The sequence below is a fragment of the Triticum urartu genome, chromosome 5A (genome assembly GCF_056163025.1).
Source record: "Triticum urartu cultivar PI428250 chromosome 5A, HENAU_Tu73, whole genome shotgun sequence".
NCBI classification, from domain to species: Eukaryota; Viridiplantae; Streptophyta; class Magnoliopsida; order Poales; family Poaceae; genus Triticum; species Triticum urartu.
In genome coordinates, this window is record NC_141877.1 from 318,789,523 (window position 1) to 318,803,934 (window position 14,412).

The 14,412-nt window shown below is 45.1% G+C and overlaps 1 protein-coding gene across 2 annotated transcripts; it reads right to left on the reverse strand.

Annotated features, from left to right (window-relative positions):
* Window positions 1-9,745: 9,745 nt before the first annotated feature.
* Window positions 9,746-13,385, reverse strand: LOC147971222 (putative flavin-containing monooxygenase 2). 2 transcript variants are annotated; one of them, XR_015604585.1, is made up of 4 exons: window positions 12,588-13,385; window positions 11,317-11,399; window positions 10,473-10,563; window positions 9,746-10,223 (listed from the first exon to the last, which is right to left on the reverse strand). XR_015604585.1 is itself a non-coding variant. In XM_087525953.1 (3 exons), exons 1-3 carry the CDS (start codon window positions 12,763-12,765, stop codon window positions 10,534-10,536), a joined length of 291 nt encoding a protein of 96 aa, XP_087382079.1. In that variant the 5' UTR covers window positions 12,766-13,385; the 3' UTR covers window positions 10,240-10,533. The 2 variants fall into 2 exon arrangements, 1 of the variants encoding a protein (XP_087382079.1); XM_087525953.1 differs by lacking the exon at window positions 9,746-10,223 and having other exon boundaries at window positions 10,240-10,563.
* Between the last annotated feature and the right edge of the window lie 1,027 nt (window positions 13,386-14,412).

Below are 14,412 nucleotides of genomic sequence, written 5' to 3' on the forward strand. Positions count from 1 at the left end.
CACGGGTGAACAAACAAATTGCGACTTGACGTGTTATGTTAAAAAAAGAGGCAAACCATGTGGGGCCTACCTTAGAGGCAAGGCTCTATACACTGGAGTACTTTTGATGTGTCTCATCAACTCGCAGAACGAGGAGAAGCTTGCTTAGTACGCCGTCTCCCCCGCCCACGGGCGCGGTGGCTCGCAGGATGAGGTGAAGCTTGCTTACTACACCTTACGCCCGCTCCCTCGCCCATGCGCGCGGTGGCTCGCAGGACGAGGAGAAAAAATTACTACTCCCTCCGTTTACTCCTCGTCCCTACTGTACCTTGGTTATAGAGATTATATCATATTGTTTGGAACATATATGTCCTTTAGTAGATTTCAATATGAACTACTAGTACATACTCCAAAAACTGATGTATATAGACGTATTTTAGAATGTAGATTCACTCATTTTGCTCCGTATGTAGCACTCTCCCTCGCCCCTCGACCCTCGCCCACGTGGTGGACGTGCAGCAATTCATTCGGTCTCATATAGCCAGAACGATATATACTACACTACCATTATTGCTTGACTTCCCGAAGAGGCGAAGAGCCAATCGCAAGGTTAATATTTTGGAGATGCCAAGCGCAAGGTTATAGGAGAACGAGTAGTAGGTGCCGCGTCATTTATAAATAAAGTTTTTTCTTCTTCAGTGGCACGTAATATGATAGGTTCATATGGAGAGAAAAGGAAACCGCTCCACTATATACATAGTCAGGACGGGCCAGCCTACACGGTTGTTTGCTGGGGTTGCTCTCTTCACACTCTCTCGCACAAAACGACTGTGGCCACATCTCTAACATCCCGGCGGATCACGTCCACTTGGGGAAGGGGTGGATGCTTAGTGTAGATGCGGTGGTCGTCGCCGACGGCGAAAACCCACTGTCGGCACGTCCTGATCAGGGGTCCCCGCCATTCTATCTCACAAAGCCGGTGAGGTTGCCTTCGTCCCTTGCTCACTGCCGCGACGTGGGCAGTTGCCACCTCCCGCCGCCCTCCTCAAGGTTGAGCTACGTCCCTCAGGTACAACTCCCTTTACAGCCGGCTTGCACCACTGATCCAGCTGCCCACATCACTCCCTGTGGATATTTCTCTACTTCTTTGCCCCGCACATACCTCTACTGGCTTCTACGTACTGTATTTGTGATGAGTTTATGTCTCATCAACTAGTCCCAGTAATCTTATTCTAATCACGCTTGTTCAATTTCTTTTCCACAGGGATGCTCATCTCGATTTTGGTGAAACTCCACAAAATGATCCGATGGTCAAAAGGTTGCAAACTTCATTTATTAGGAAGCTGGAACGTTGCCAGCAAATTGAAGCCTGGTCAGGGTTCACGGTTCAAGGGCTAGGGACTGCATGGATTGTTTTTTTCTTTAGCTGCCTCTGTTCCAAAATAAATGTCAACTTTAGTAGTAGTACAACTTTGTACTAAAGTTTGCACAAAGTTGAGACACTTATTTTGGAACGGAGGGAGTACATATTTGCTATGATCTGTCAATCATTGAGATGCAATAGCATGCATGTTAGTCTCCTTTGTATTTGATGAAATGTTGCAACGGGCAACCTTGGACGCAAGATACATGTAACAGAAGCTGGAAGCTTCATAGCATTGTACAAATTTATCTCGCTGATAAATTATAGTACATACTATACTAGTACTTCCTCCGTTCCTAAATATAAGTCTTTGTAGAGATTTCACCATGAACCGCATGCGGATGTATATAGATGCATTTTAAGTGTAGATTCATTCATTTTGTTCCGTATGTAGTGGAATCTCTACAAAGACTTATCTACTAGTAATAGCTAGACCCCACTACTAGGAATTCTCTATCCTCTCCTTGAGCCATGTCATCAAAATTGATGTAGCCGTTAGATGAAGTAAATCAGTCCATAATAGCCGTCTGATCTAGACGTTGAGAGGCTTCGCACTAAGCCACATGCAAGCATGCAGAAATACCATGGTACATGCATGTGAGTGGGTTTTAAATCACATCAACATGTCTGCATGCAAGCATGCACCGGCATCATGCATGTAAGTGAGCTTTTAAGTCCCATTAACATGTCAAAAAGAAAAATATAACCCCATTATGCAGTAGGAGTTGGCTGATCTTTTTTCCTTACGTGGGATGATCTAAATGATGATGGGAGTTTATTTAGTTTGGCTACCACATTTGTCATGCGGTTATAGAGTTTTTTTAGTTCTATGAAATCGATAATTTTGCGCAGAGAGATATACCGCTGTTCCGCGCCAACGCACGGGGACTCATCTAGTAATATTTAGGAACAGAGGGAGTACTATGTAAAGAGTTAGGTGTCGCACGGTGATAGTGTGAGGTGGGCCATGTAATCACTAAGCCTGCGTGTTTTCACTGCTCTTGCACGCCTCCGCTGTAAGAATGGAGAAAATTGTAATCTAGTAGTAGTATACTCCTACCTCCTTTCGCCGAAAGTGTGGGACATCCAGCAGTCCTACCACCTTAGTAATAAAGACCAATGAGCCGCCAAATCACATAGACCCAGTAGTAAGTTGGACGGACGAAGCAACCATCACTCTTGCGCCAGTGAGAGGTCGCGTCCGCTCTGCCCGGGCATGATGCGACACCGATTATTTGGAGCGGCGCTGACCGTTTTGGGCGGGAAGTGCGCGCGGGCGATGGAGGGGCTTTTGGGTGGGCCAGGATGGTCAGGAGCGGGCGTGGCAGCTATCCGCATGTCCCTACCGGACACGCCCGGAAACGAGAGGATGCACCGACTCTCGCGCCTAAAATCATACACTACACAACATCTCTCTGTAGGAGTAGGTCGATCTGTCGCTCTCTCTAACACACACATGCTGTTAAACACACACACACACATAGATGCACACACACGCACCTTGGTCCCGTTGCACCTTCTAACGTGACTTATTACACCTAGACGAAGGGAGTAGTAAGTATACGAGATACGGCGGCACACTGACTTAAGTCGAATACAAGTGCGCAAAAATTGTGTGCATGTTATAATAAGGATTCACTTAAAATAGTACGTGAGCGAACAGAGGGATCAATTGGACAGTGTTCCTAAGCAGTAGCGAGATGTGTGAGGTAAGATACACCGCTGGCGCTTTTAATTTTTCTTATTAATTTGTTTGTTTCACCCTCTGACTGGTGGGACCCAACGTACTACGTGGAGAGAGGTAAGGTGACTAAGGCTGCATTATTTATGCACCACTGTGGATAGTCTTACCACCAAAGGCACATGACACGATTATGATTGAAATCCCAATGACTCCCACACACACACACAAAAACACGGCATGCTTGTCACATGAATGTAGGAATGTATAAAAGGTTATTTCCCTCTCGTTGAACATAACAGGAGGGTTGTGTAGCTGGTTAGCCTGTTCGCTCATCAAACTTGAGGTCTCGGGTTTGATAACTACACTTGCACATAATTTATGCCAGGAGGATTCTTTGACTGGTCAAAATGTTTTCTAGGGTTTGCACGCTTCACACTCTCTCTCCAGTATATATATACACGCTGGAGGTCAGCGCTTGTAGTTGCTCTCTTCACACTCTCTCGCCCTCTCCCGCTGGAGCCTCAGCGCTTGTAGTTGCTCTCTTCACACTCTCTCGCCCTCTCCAGATCTAAACAAGACTTCGTTGGCCTCTCTCTCCCCTCACTGCTGCTCAAAGAGCCGGCAGGATCCGTCCGCCGGGAAGGGAAGGAGGCTTAACGCTGTCGCCTTCGGCGAGGGACTACCGGCGCAACTGTTCACTTTCCACCCAGCGACGACGCGGGAGGGCCTCCGACCCCTTCTTCTTTGCTGCCGTCCCGTCGCCCACCAAACCACGCCCCAAGAACCTTAAGGTATAATTTACTTACTCCACATGCATTGCTCTAGCTGCATGTATACCATGAATCTAGGATGTGGTTCAAAGAGGAAAGGAGTGGGGGAAAGTAGTAGGAAAAGTTGTATATAGTATGAATCTAGGACGTGGTTCAAAGAGGAAATGAAGGGGGAAAGTTGTATAGCATTAATCTAGGACGTGGTTCAAAGAGGAAAGGAATGGGGGAAAGTAGTGGGGAAAGTTGTATTGCATAAATCTAGGACGTGGTTCAAAGAGGAAAGGAAGGGGCGAAAGTACTAGTTCAAAAAGGAAAGGAAGGGACAAGGCTGTAGAGTTTGAGCAGGACTAGATTTGCTGCGCTCACATAGGGAAAGGTGTCTAAAGATAACAAAACTGGGACCAACACAAATATGCTACTTGGTTGTTTGTTCTTTGTTGCAACAGACTGTGCATGACCACAATACATCGGTAGATGCACATGGTGCTGGTGCGTCCACTGTCCCGTGCAACTCATTAGTTGTTGTTACTCTAAGGCCCTGTTTGGTTAAAAACTCCCTAGTCCCTACATGCTGGGTTCCAGGGACTAAGCATGGACTAGAGGTTATTAAATGACATGCTAAAAGACCATGTTACCCCTAGTAATGAACTAATAGAGACAAGGTGCGATGCGTGGCAGGGGCAACTGTTGGAAAAAGTCCCAAAAAGACTCCCTCAGGGTCTTCTTTCTTTAGTCCCAAATGCCCACTTTTAGTCCCTAAAAGTCCCTCCTGTTTGGTTTAGATGGGACTGACACGGAGTTTTTTTAGTCCCTACACCAAAATGTCCCTGTAAACAAACACCCTCTAATAATGCCGCTGGAAAATTGATGCAATGCCACAGTTAAAAGCAAATTACATGTTTAACGAATTTTATTGTTAATATAATCTCTATGTTAATATTAATCAATGCCACCTTTTGAGAAATGCTACTGTCTTGCTTTCTTTCCCATTTAGATAAGGTATATGCTTCTTTTTGTTGGCTTCTGTGTCATCCACCGTTATTGACCACTAATTGTTTCCTTTGCACCTCTGTGTAAACAGGGTTATCTGCTTCACCTCGTTGCCATTGTGACCTTTTGTTGCACTACACAAATCACTTTTGTTTTAAGAGTGTTTTATGCAGTTCAACCAAAATGTCACACCGACAACGTTGCTTGATTGCTTGATCTTAGTGGAACTGCACTATCCGTTAAGGCGAATTTGGTTCAGATCTTCTTCTTGTGAGTTGTTTGAATTCCGCATCATGAGAGGTCAGTACTAGCCTTCTTTCACATGATTCTGCAGTGTGCATTCATATGTTGTGCTACTTGTACGATAATGTTGCTTGATTTTAGTGAACTGCACAAATGGAGACAAGACTTCCAATCTGTATGTGCACCGTAATATCCCATTGAGGTAAGATAAGGATATTTCACAACTGCTGGCCTGTATTTTGCCACTTTCATCAGAAAATTAAGTTCAGTACTATACTTGTGCTCCCTAATTGACATGCCAAATCTTACATTGAAGGCGAAGCTTGTTTGTTATTGAACCAAGTGATGAAGGGGAAGAACAAGCAGAAGAAAAACAAAAATCAACTCCCGGTGCTGTAATGAAGCACTGGAACTGTGATGACACAAGTAATGATATAGTTTTGCATCTTAATTTATTGCTATGGCTGGAACGAGCAATTGTTTTGCCACTGATTTGATGCCACTCTTAATGTAATATGTAATTATCTCTACTTGTGCAAACAGGGATCTTCTTTGAAGATACCATATATTTTAGTGGAACTGCACAAGAAGATGTTGGAAACATTAAACTAATCGAGGAGTATATAGTAAGCATGGCCACCACCATAGATAGCAACAGATGGTTCCGGAGAATTGCTTCATCTGTATGCTCTACACAATAAGCCTCCTGACAAAGGTTGGTACTCGCCCACTGATTTCATCCATATGATTGAGCTTTGTCATCTCTATTGGTGTTGTGCTACTGTTTAGATACTGTCATGAAAAAGTGGTATTGTCCTTGAGAAGTGCTTCATCTGTGCTATTTTAAATATTTCCTTTCCTTTTTTTCGAGCAAACAGTGATGCTAGCATTTAGTAGTCCTCTTGTCTTTGCACAACAGGATCATCTTCCTCTGAAGAAGAATATGGAGTACGTGAAGTGACTAGTTCTGATTATGCCAGGATGAAGAAGCCCTGTCTATCTTATCATCAGAAGGAACAGTTGAAGGATGGTTACATTACTCCCCACAAGACCAAACTAACTTCAGCTCAGAAGGACTAACAAAAGCTCCATTTTTTTGCTGTGATGCGCGAGTACAATGTTGTTCTAGGATTCTTTCTGATGAGTTCCATTTTTCTAAAAGTGTGCTCTACATGGACCATGTATGTGCCTGTTGAAACTGTCAATTCATAGTACAGTTTGCTTTATACTAATCACTTTTTTGTATTTGTTCAAACAGGGGTGATCATCTTGATTTCAATGGGAACTGCACAAAATGTTCATGAATACATCGAATCATTCATTTCCACCACAAGAAAGGAGGTGCCGATGAGTTCAAGGCGTTGCAACATATAAGGGCGAAATCATACAAGCTACTCGCGAATTTGGTGGAATTGCACAAAAAGAACAGCTGGTTTATTTAGCACGAGGTGCCATGTCAATGTCCGAACTGATGGCAAACCCTGCCCATTCCACAATTGTAGGCATTTGATATTTTGGAATGGGACAACCTTGTCAAATTTTGCTCATTGATTTTAGCAAGACATGCGTTTGATATTTTTGAATGGGACGCCCTTTGCTGTCAGCAGCGTCGATCAATTTTTTCTTTATTCTTTAGTTGTGAAGTAAATATTGCCTCTGACATGTGAGTCGCTGAGATGCATAATCATCGATTGTTTTGAATGTTCTCTATGAATTGTCAGGCTTGTGTGTTTGATGGCAATGTACAGAAATGCTAAAAAGCTGCTCAAAATCTTTGTACTCCTTCTGTTCCTTTTTACTTCGCACATTGTGAAAGTGCATACTTTTTTGTATAAGATTGGTCAAACTAGAGATACTTTGACTGCAGACAAAACTTGTATGCAGACTAGAAAGGACCGGAGGGAGTACATGTGAAACTGCTGCAAACGAGGTGATCACCCTGGGAATAATGCTAGTACGTATTGTTTTGCATGTTCATCCAATGCCAATGATACAGGAATTCAAACTAATCGAAATAAATTCATTCATACACGGTCGGATTTCATATAAACATGCCGGATTTCATTACATTTCATACATTTTTCAACTAAAAAGGGGTGCGCTGGAGGTATAATTAATTAACCGAAGCTACCCACCTGTGTCCCGCTGAGCCGAACAGAAGCTTCAGTGACTAAACCGCAGGTGCAGTTGGGTAACTGACATGTGGCCTGTTGGGCCCACATGTCAGTCAGCCAACTGCACCAGCAGTTAAGTAGAAGCAGCGTCCTTCTCAAGCACAGCTCTCCGACTCCACGTCGCCGCCAAGAAGCTAACCGGCCGTCAATGGTTAACCCGCCTAGCTTGGCTTCAACCGGAGGGTAGCAGTGATGGCCTTACTTGGACCCGAGCGGCGGCGACCTACCATGTTCTACTCTTCCTCGTTTTCTGTGTGGCGTGGCCTCGTTGGCAGCGGGGCGGAGCCGGCGATGTCCTCTGTCTCGTTGCCGGCGGGCGGCGCCTCAGCGGAGCGGTGGAAATCCTCCCCCACGTTGCCGGCAGGGTGGGGCCTCGGCTGAGCTGGCGATGTCCTCTGCCTCGTTGTTGGCGGGGCGGGGCCTTGGCGGAGCCGGCGGTGTCCTCTGCCTCGTTGTTAGCGCCGCAAGGCCTCGGCGGAGCAGGGCCTCATCAACGCCAGCGGAGCGGGGACGCGTCGGAGCCGGCATTGTCCTCGGCCTCGTCCTCGATCTCGCCAAACAGCGCCTCGCCCGCTTCATCGCCCTCTTTGCTAGCCTCTTTGTAGGCGGCCGTAGCCTCCGCCACCCGCATGCGGTACCGCCAGCGCTCGAGGCGGCCCTTGCGGGCGGAGCGGTACGAGTCGAGCAGCGCCTCCTGCTCTGTCCGCTCCGCGGCGATCTGCTCCTCCGCCTACAGGTGCTCTTGGAGGAGATGGTGGTTGTAGGCAGCGTCGGTCTGCGCCTCCCGGAACTGCTCCTGACGCATCTGCCTCACACTGTCCATATATTGGGCATGGGCCTCGCCGATGGTCATGGTGCAATGCACCGGCGAGGATGGCGCGGAGGAGGGGGTTGGCGCCGGATCGTCGACTACCATGTTCTCCATTGGGACGTCGTCGTCCTCCGGCTGCCTGCCGGCCATCCGGTCGGCAGCAATGGTTGCCATCTCCTTGTGGTCCGTCGTCCGCCCGTCCCGAAGAGCGCTGGAGCGCGAGGAAGCCATGGTGGGCAGTAGTGGTGTGGACAGGAGAAAGGGAACAGATGCGGATGACTGCGGCTATGGCCGGCGCAGCAGTTTATATAGCAATGGTGGACGGACGGAGGGACGGACGTGTGGCACCGGAGTAGCCGCCTCGGCAACCGCGTATCATTAATGTGGGCGGCAGATGGATGGACGGACAACACTTGTGTCGTTTGAAGGCGGAGCAATCGCCTGCACCGGGAAGCGGGGCGGGCGGCGCTGATTATTTCGGGCAGAAAGCCCGCGCGGGCGAGGAGATGACTTTACTTGGAGAGGATGGCAATGGGACCCACCAGGTCCATAGCCTCATGTACGCAAGTGCCTCCTTATTATATACTAGTAGAATGCCCATGCGTTGCTACGGGCTAAGGGCGGTCTTCAAGGTCGAAGTTCATTTCTCCCTCATACGTCCGGGTATGTTCGGATATCAAACAGGCACTCAACGAGCTCCCCAAAATTCAACCGTATGAACAATCCGGGCTTCCCAAAATCCAGCCCATATGTGATGGAGAAATGTGGTTATCCGGACTATCTGCCATGTTATCTACAACATGCGGTCCCAACACAAAAAACCCACCCCACGACGCATCCTTCCCTTTTGTATGCTGGACCCACCTTTTCCGGCTCGGTTTCCCGCTGTAGCGGGACATTTCTCGTTGGAGTGCTCTCCTTTAAAATAGGGATACACCCACCTCATCTTCGCCATGGCACCCTCTCTCCTTCACAACGTACTTCCCACGCTCCGATCTCTCCCCCCATGTTTGCATCGATCCACCACCGCCATCAAAGGGGAGGAGGCATGCGCCACTCGTGACACCTCCGGAGTTAAGAAGGCGGATCCGGTGTCTCCTGGGTCATTGCCCGTACATGTTGCAACACATAAATATTCAAGTGCATCAACACTGATCAAGTTAAACATGTACCTTGAGATTCTTCGTGCCGCTCATGCATATTACACCGCCTCCATTGTATCTAAGCCGCCCTACACAAGAGGTCGAGGCATCATATACACCCGCCCTGTCCCCCGGCCTTGTCGTGGGCGTGATATTGCTCTAATCTCTCGTCCCTCAAATCTACCTTGTATATTAAAATTAGTAAATATTTATCATATGATTTTTGTAGTGAATTTTAATCCTGATCAGTAATATTTTCCTACAAAGACAGTTCTGGATATAGGAACAAAGCTACATAAAAATTACTTTGAGACGCTTCCAATTCTATATGATTACTATCATCCATTTTTCAAATGAGAACATGTGACACCACCGCCACTGCTGACCACCAACTCCCATTCAAAATATAGCTAGTAAACATTCCATAAACTGTCGTCCTAGCAAAAGGAGAACCGGGAACAATGAAAGAGCAAACTTAACGAAAGTAAGCTTGCACTTGCATTTGGTTCAATGTGCTAATGAAAAATGGGATAACAAGCCAGCACCTTAAAATTTTCTTTTAGACGTGAGCTGCTGTACAAAATGCTAACCTAACCCCCAATTATAATAAGAGTATGAAACTGGTTGACAAATCCTCCCACTGCCCGACCTTATTTTCCAATGTACTCTACCGCACATGCACAAGAATTTACAATTTCCCAAACAAACTACCATAACATTTCATGCTTGAGTTGTCCCAGCATCACTGAAGTCTCGGTGAGGAATTTGACAACAACCTCATGAGGACAGACTGGCCCCTACCCAGCAAGGCAGCAACAAGCTAGGACAAGGAGAAGTCCAACATCTCCTCCTCCGAGAAGCCCCCACCCTCCGCCTCAAGAAACTCCGTTCACCATGTCCTTGTCCCTCTTTCCCTCCATCTCGTCCTTCACCCTACTCTTCTCTCCTCTCTCATCCGACCCCTCCCTTATCATGTTCCTCGGCGCTCCATCCACCTTCTTCCTTGCCTAAAGCAATTCGGATAATAGTAAATTATGGTATTTGTGCATCAACATCACAATAGTTGTCCAACTAAGTCCAACAAGATTCCCAAAACTGGAACATATTGCATCATACAAATAGATGCATAAAACAACAGAAATTGCAGACACCAAAGACAAGACTCAAGAAATTAATAGTGCCAATACATGTTGTGATAACTACTACATGAATTGAACTTAAACTTGCAAGACAGGAATGCAGGCTATACACTGAACCTTTATCATCCTATCGGCATAACCAGTACATAGCCATTCATTCCCAGATCAAATTTGTAGATCATACCCATTCCATGTGACAACTAATGATCTGCATACATATAGGAATACCATCAATAGATATCTGGAAAATAAATATTGTATTTTATGAGAACTAAGATGCTCTAATGGACCAGTATAATTCCAAGCAAACATGCAGAAGAATATTGAAGGTTTAAAGTTTTAGTGAGTACAAAATTTCAGCATATGGATATTAGAATTGCATGCATGCTCCAAATAAATAATTTTGTCAATCCAAAATATAATATGTTGTTGCATTCGTAACTGGCCGATAGTTTGCTATTAATTCTTGACATTCTTTAAAAAAATCTTGACGTTTAAGTTTGTCCATGCCCATTATTATATCTGTAACGCTTAGTTCAAAACATGAAATTAACATATGCTTTTTTTCAAACAGAATTAATCATAACAAATGGAGCAACACAAATACCGTACCACCAGACCAAGAGTTTTCTTTTATACATATTGGCATATTGACATGTTCTGTTATAATGGATGTGCAAATAAGATTTTTATTTTTGCTGGTATGCAACTAATATTCTAACCCACTGACCTAACTCAACTTAAGACAGGGCAACATCATGGAGAAGGAATGTCAACAAAACTCAAGTAACAAGTACTCGTATTATGTTATGCATCCATCAGTACACAAAGTTATGATTTACCTGTTATTAACACAATTACGTGAAGAAAAGAACATGCTAAATTTCTATGCATGTGTGTGTGTGTGTGTGTGGCGAAACTAACCAAATTTAAATGTGTATTTCTGAACAAATATACTCACATCACAAATCCTTCGATCCAAGTGTGTGAATTCCATCCGATCAAACCCGCGATAAGAGAAATTGAAAAGGAGAGACATGTCACCTGCATCCAATTAGCGTATAGAACATCACGATATCACTACATCACCTTTGTGGGGCCTTGATCAATGCTTCATTCTTAAACATTACAGCATAAACAAATGCATATGAAAGCTAGAAATTGTTCTACTCTTTTTCATGATAGGGACTACCACACAAATTCTTTGAGATGTGGGACGGTAAGAATTGGAGCAGAGAAACATTGATGTAGTAGGTGGTAAGCCATGTTGTAACACCTGGAAACAAATATCTAACCTAGCTAAGCAAAAAAATTAAAAATCAAGGAAACATAACAGACTAAAAATATCTACCCTAGCTAAGCAATAAAAAAAATTAGAGGGAAACATAACAGACTAAACAGAACCCTAACAGGTAACTCTACAAATATTCACCTGGCATACGTTATCTCATTCCAACAAATATTGGAGTTACCTGTTACTGTATTTGGCAAGCAATTTCACTTTTAATTTTAAGGAACTGTAACGTCTTGTTTTTCAGATGATCCATTCATAGACTTTTTTCCTCAGTAAGAGGCCAACTTCAGTAAGGTTCAAAAATAGATATTTTGGAAAGTCTATGAAACACCTGAGTTAGACTCAAATAAGGAATTGAAACTGCAATTGTAAAGACCAAGCTGCCATTTTTTTGTTCTCATTCCAGCCATTTCAACTCTCATCTTCTGAAACTCAGCCTACATCCTACAAATAAAGATGTTCAACAAATAATGGTGCAAGACAAAGCATTCTGATTACTATAATGAAAACAACTCCAATGATATTTTTTTTTTTACATTTTCTGTGATATTATACCTGACCTGATCATCATATTAGCATTTTTATCACCTAAACTTCAAGCTATTACTTGACATCTTATGAATTAAATGGTAGCTCCAAGGAAGATATCTTTGGCTTTGCTATGCTCGCTCAAATTCCCCCTGCCATGCATGTATCTGCTTAACAAAAGCACAACAGTACAACGATTTGTAGATAAATAAATATAGATACACAATCATTGATATGGTAGCGGATCGTGTGGGGGTGGCGCAGATCACGTGCAGCATTATATAATCGGTTGAATTTGGAGCTCAGTGCCGTTCAATCTGGGCTGCTTGCTGGTCTGGCGTCAGTGAGCTCGTGGATATAACAGACTAACAGTTAGAATAAAATGTGCTCTTTGGTTCATGTAGAGGTACCCGATGGTAGCAGCCAATGAGGGTTCTGGCACAGCATCGTGCACGGCGTCCCCGCGCCATTGGCGTCGGCGCACTCGGCGGCGATCTCGAAGGCCAACTTGCCGGACCCCACGACGGTGATGCGCTTCCCCTTAACCAGCGCGGTGGCGTCCTCGTCGGCCATGTGGGAGAGCTCCATGCAGGAGCACCCGCCCGCGGAACGCCTCCGGGCCTGGGGACACCGCTGGGATGTTGGGCATGCCGCTGAAACTGCCGATGCAGAGGATCAGGAAGTCGGACTCATGCACCTCCTCTGTCTCCGGCTCCTGCTCGCCGGCGCCGCGGTGGCCCACAGTGAGGCGCCACACGCCCGAGCCGTCGCCGAAGGCCTCGCCGTTGCCGTTCCACCTCTCCCACCGGTCCGCCGCGCCCTCTGGCTCCGCATCGACGTACTCTGCAGCGACGACCTGGCTCCGGAACCTGACCTGGGAGAGGGGCACGAGATTTGTGGGTAGATAAGGAAGGGCAGGGGCCTTGATCGTGAGAATTTTTTTGAGGAACAGAAGCTGGAAAAAAATCCTGGTATAATTGGAAGGAAATAAACGAATGCGGGAGGGAGCATCTGTATGGAAAGAATCGTGGGAGGGGAGGGTGGAAAGATTGGTGTTTATGGAAGCTTTTTGTTATGAAAATATTCGATATGATTTGATCCCTCTGGTATATGGAAGGGAAGGATAGAACGATTGGTGTTTTATATGGAAGGGTGGGATCGATGGAAGGATGGAATGGTTCATTTGGTTTTTCTAGGCATGGGGCGTGTGGTTCTCGTGATGCATGAATGAAAACCGGTTTTGGTTTTCGGAGGGAGGAAAAAAATCGGTGGGAGGGAGATCGCCTGATGGGGGGAGATCGTTGGAAGGCTGGAAACGAACGAACGACATGAGACATTAGGAGTATATATATAAAACTATACTTCTTCCGTATAGGTGAATAAGTCGTATTAGAATGAAAAAAAGAATATTTCTCTCTTCTAAACACAACATTTAATCACAGCAGTTAAGAGGATTCCTTATTAACTACCCATGCAGGCCATCGTAATTCATAGCATGCAAAGCACTTTTATTTCTTGCCTAATAACCGCATGAACGTGCTGCATGCATTGGTCCTTGCCCGAGCAAAAAAAAGGGAGGAAAGGGGTTTCCACGGGAGACAACGAGGCAGAGGTGGAAGCGCTCGCTGGAGTAATTTATTTTGCTTCCTCCTGGTTTCCTAACATCACGGTCCCACACTATTGTCAACCTATGTAGTAGTCAATAAATGAGAGAATTGCACAAGAAGTGGCCGACAGCTGGAACCAAGCAGCTCGAGCAGTATTTGTGTTTTTGAGGTGTGAGCACTGCAGAGTTTTTCGATGTTTAGCCCAGATATTAATTTTTCTCCTCTGAACAACAACGAAAACATCGCTGCAGGTATTAACTGGGCGGGCTGTGGCCCGTCTAGCCCAGGCCAGATATCCAGTCCAGATATTAATTTTTTTCAAGCTGAAAATGGCTAGCCTAGCTATACCTTTTTTTAGGAATACCCGGGCAATGTCAAGTTTTTATTCTCAGCCCCACTGGGCTGCAAATCTTTCCTAGAAGGGATGCATTAGGCTTAACAAGAAAATGAGCTTTAAGAAATAATAAATAGGATGTAATTATAAAAACTGGGCAGTAACTATAAAAAATGCACCAAACACGTGATTACTTTATAAATATTATTTTTGGATATTGAAAATTTTAATTTCATTAATTGTTGCGAGCGTAATGTTTCGTTGGATTTTTACGTAATATAAATTTATATTGAA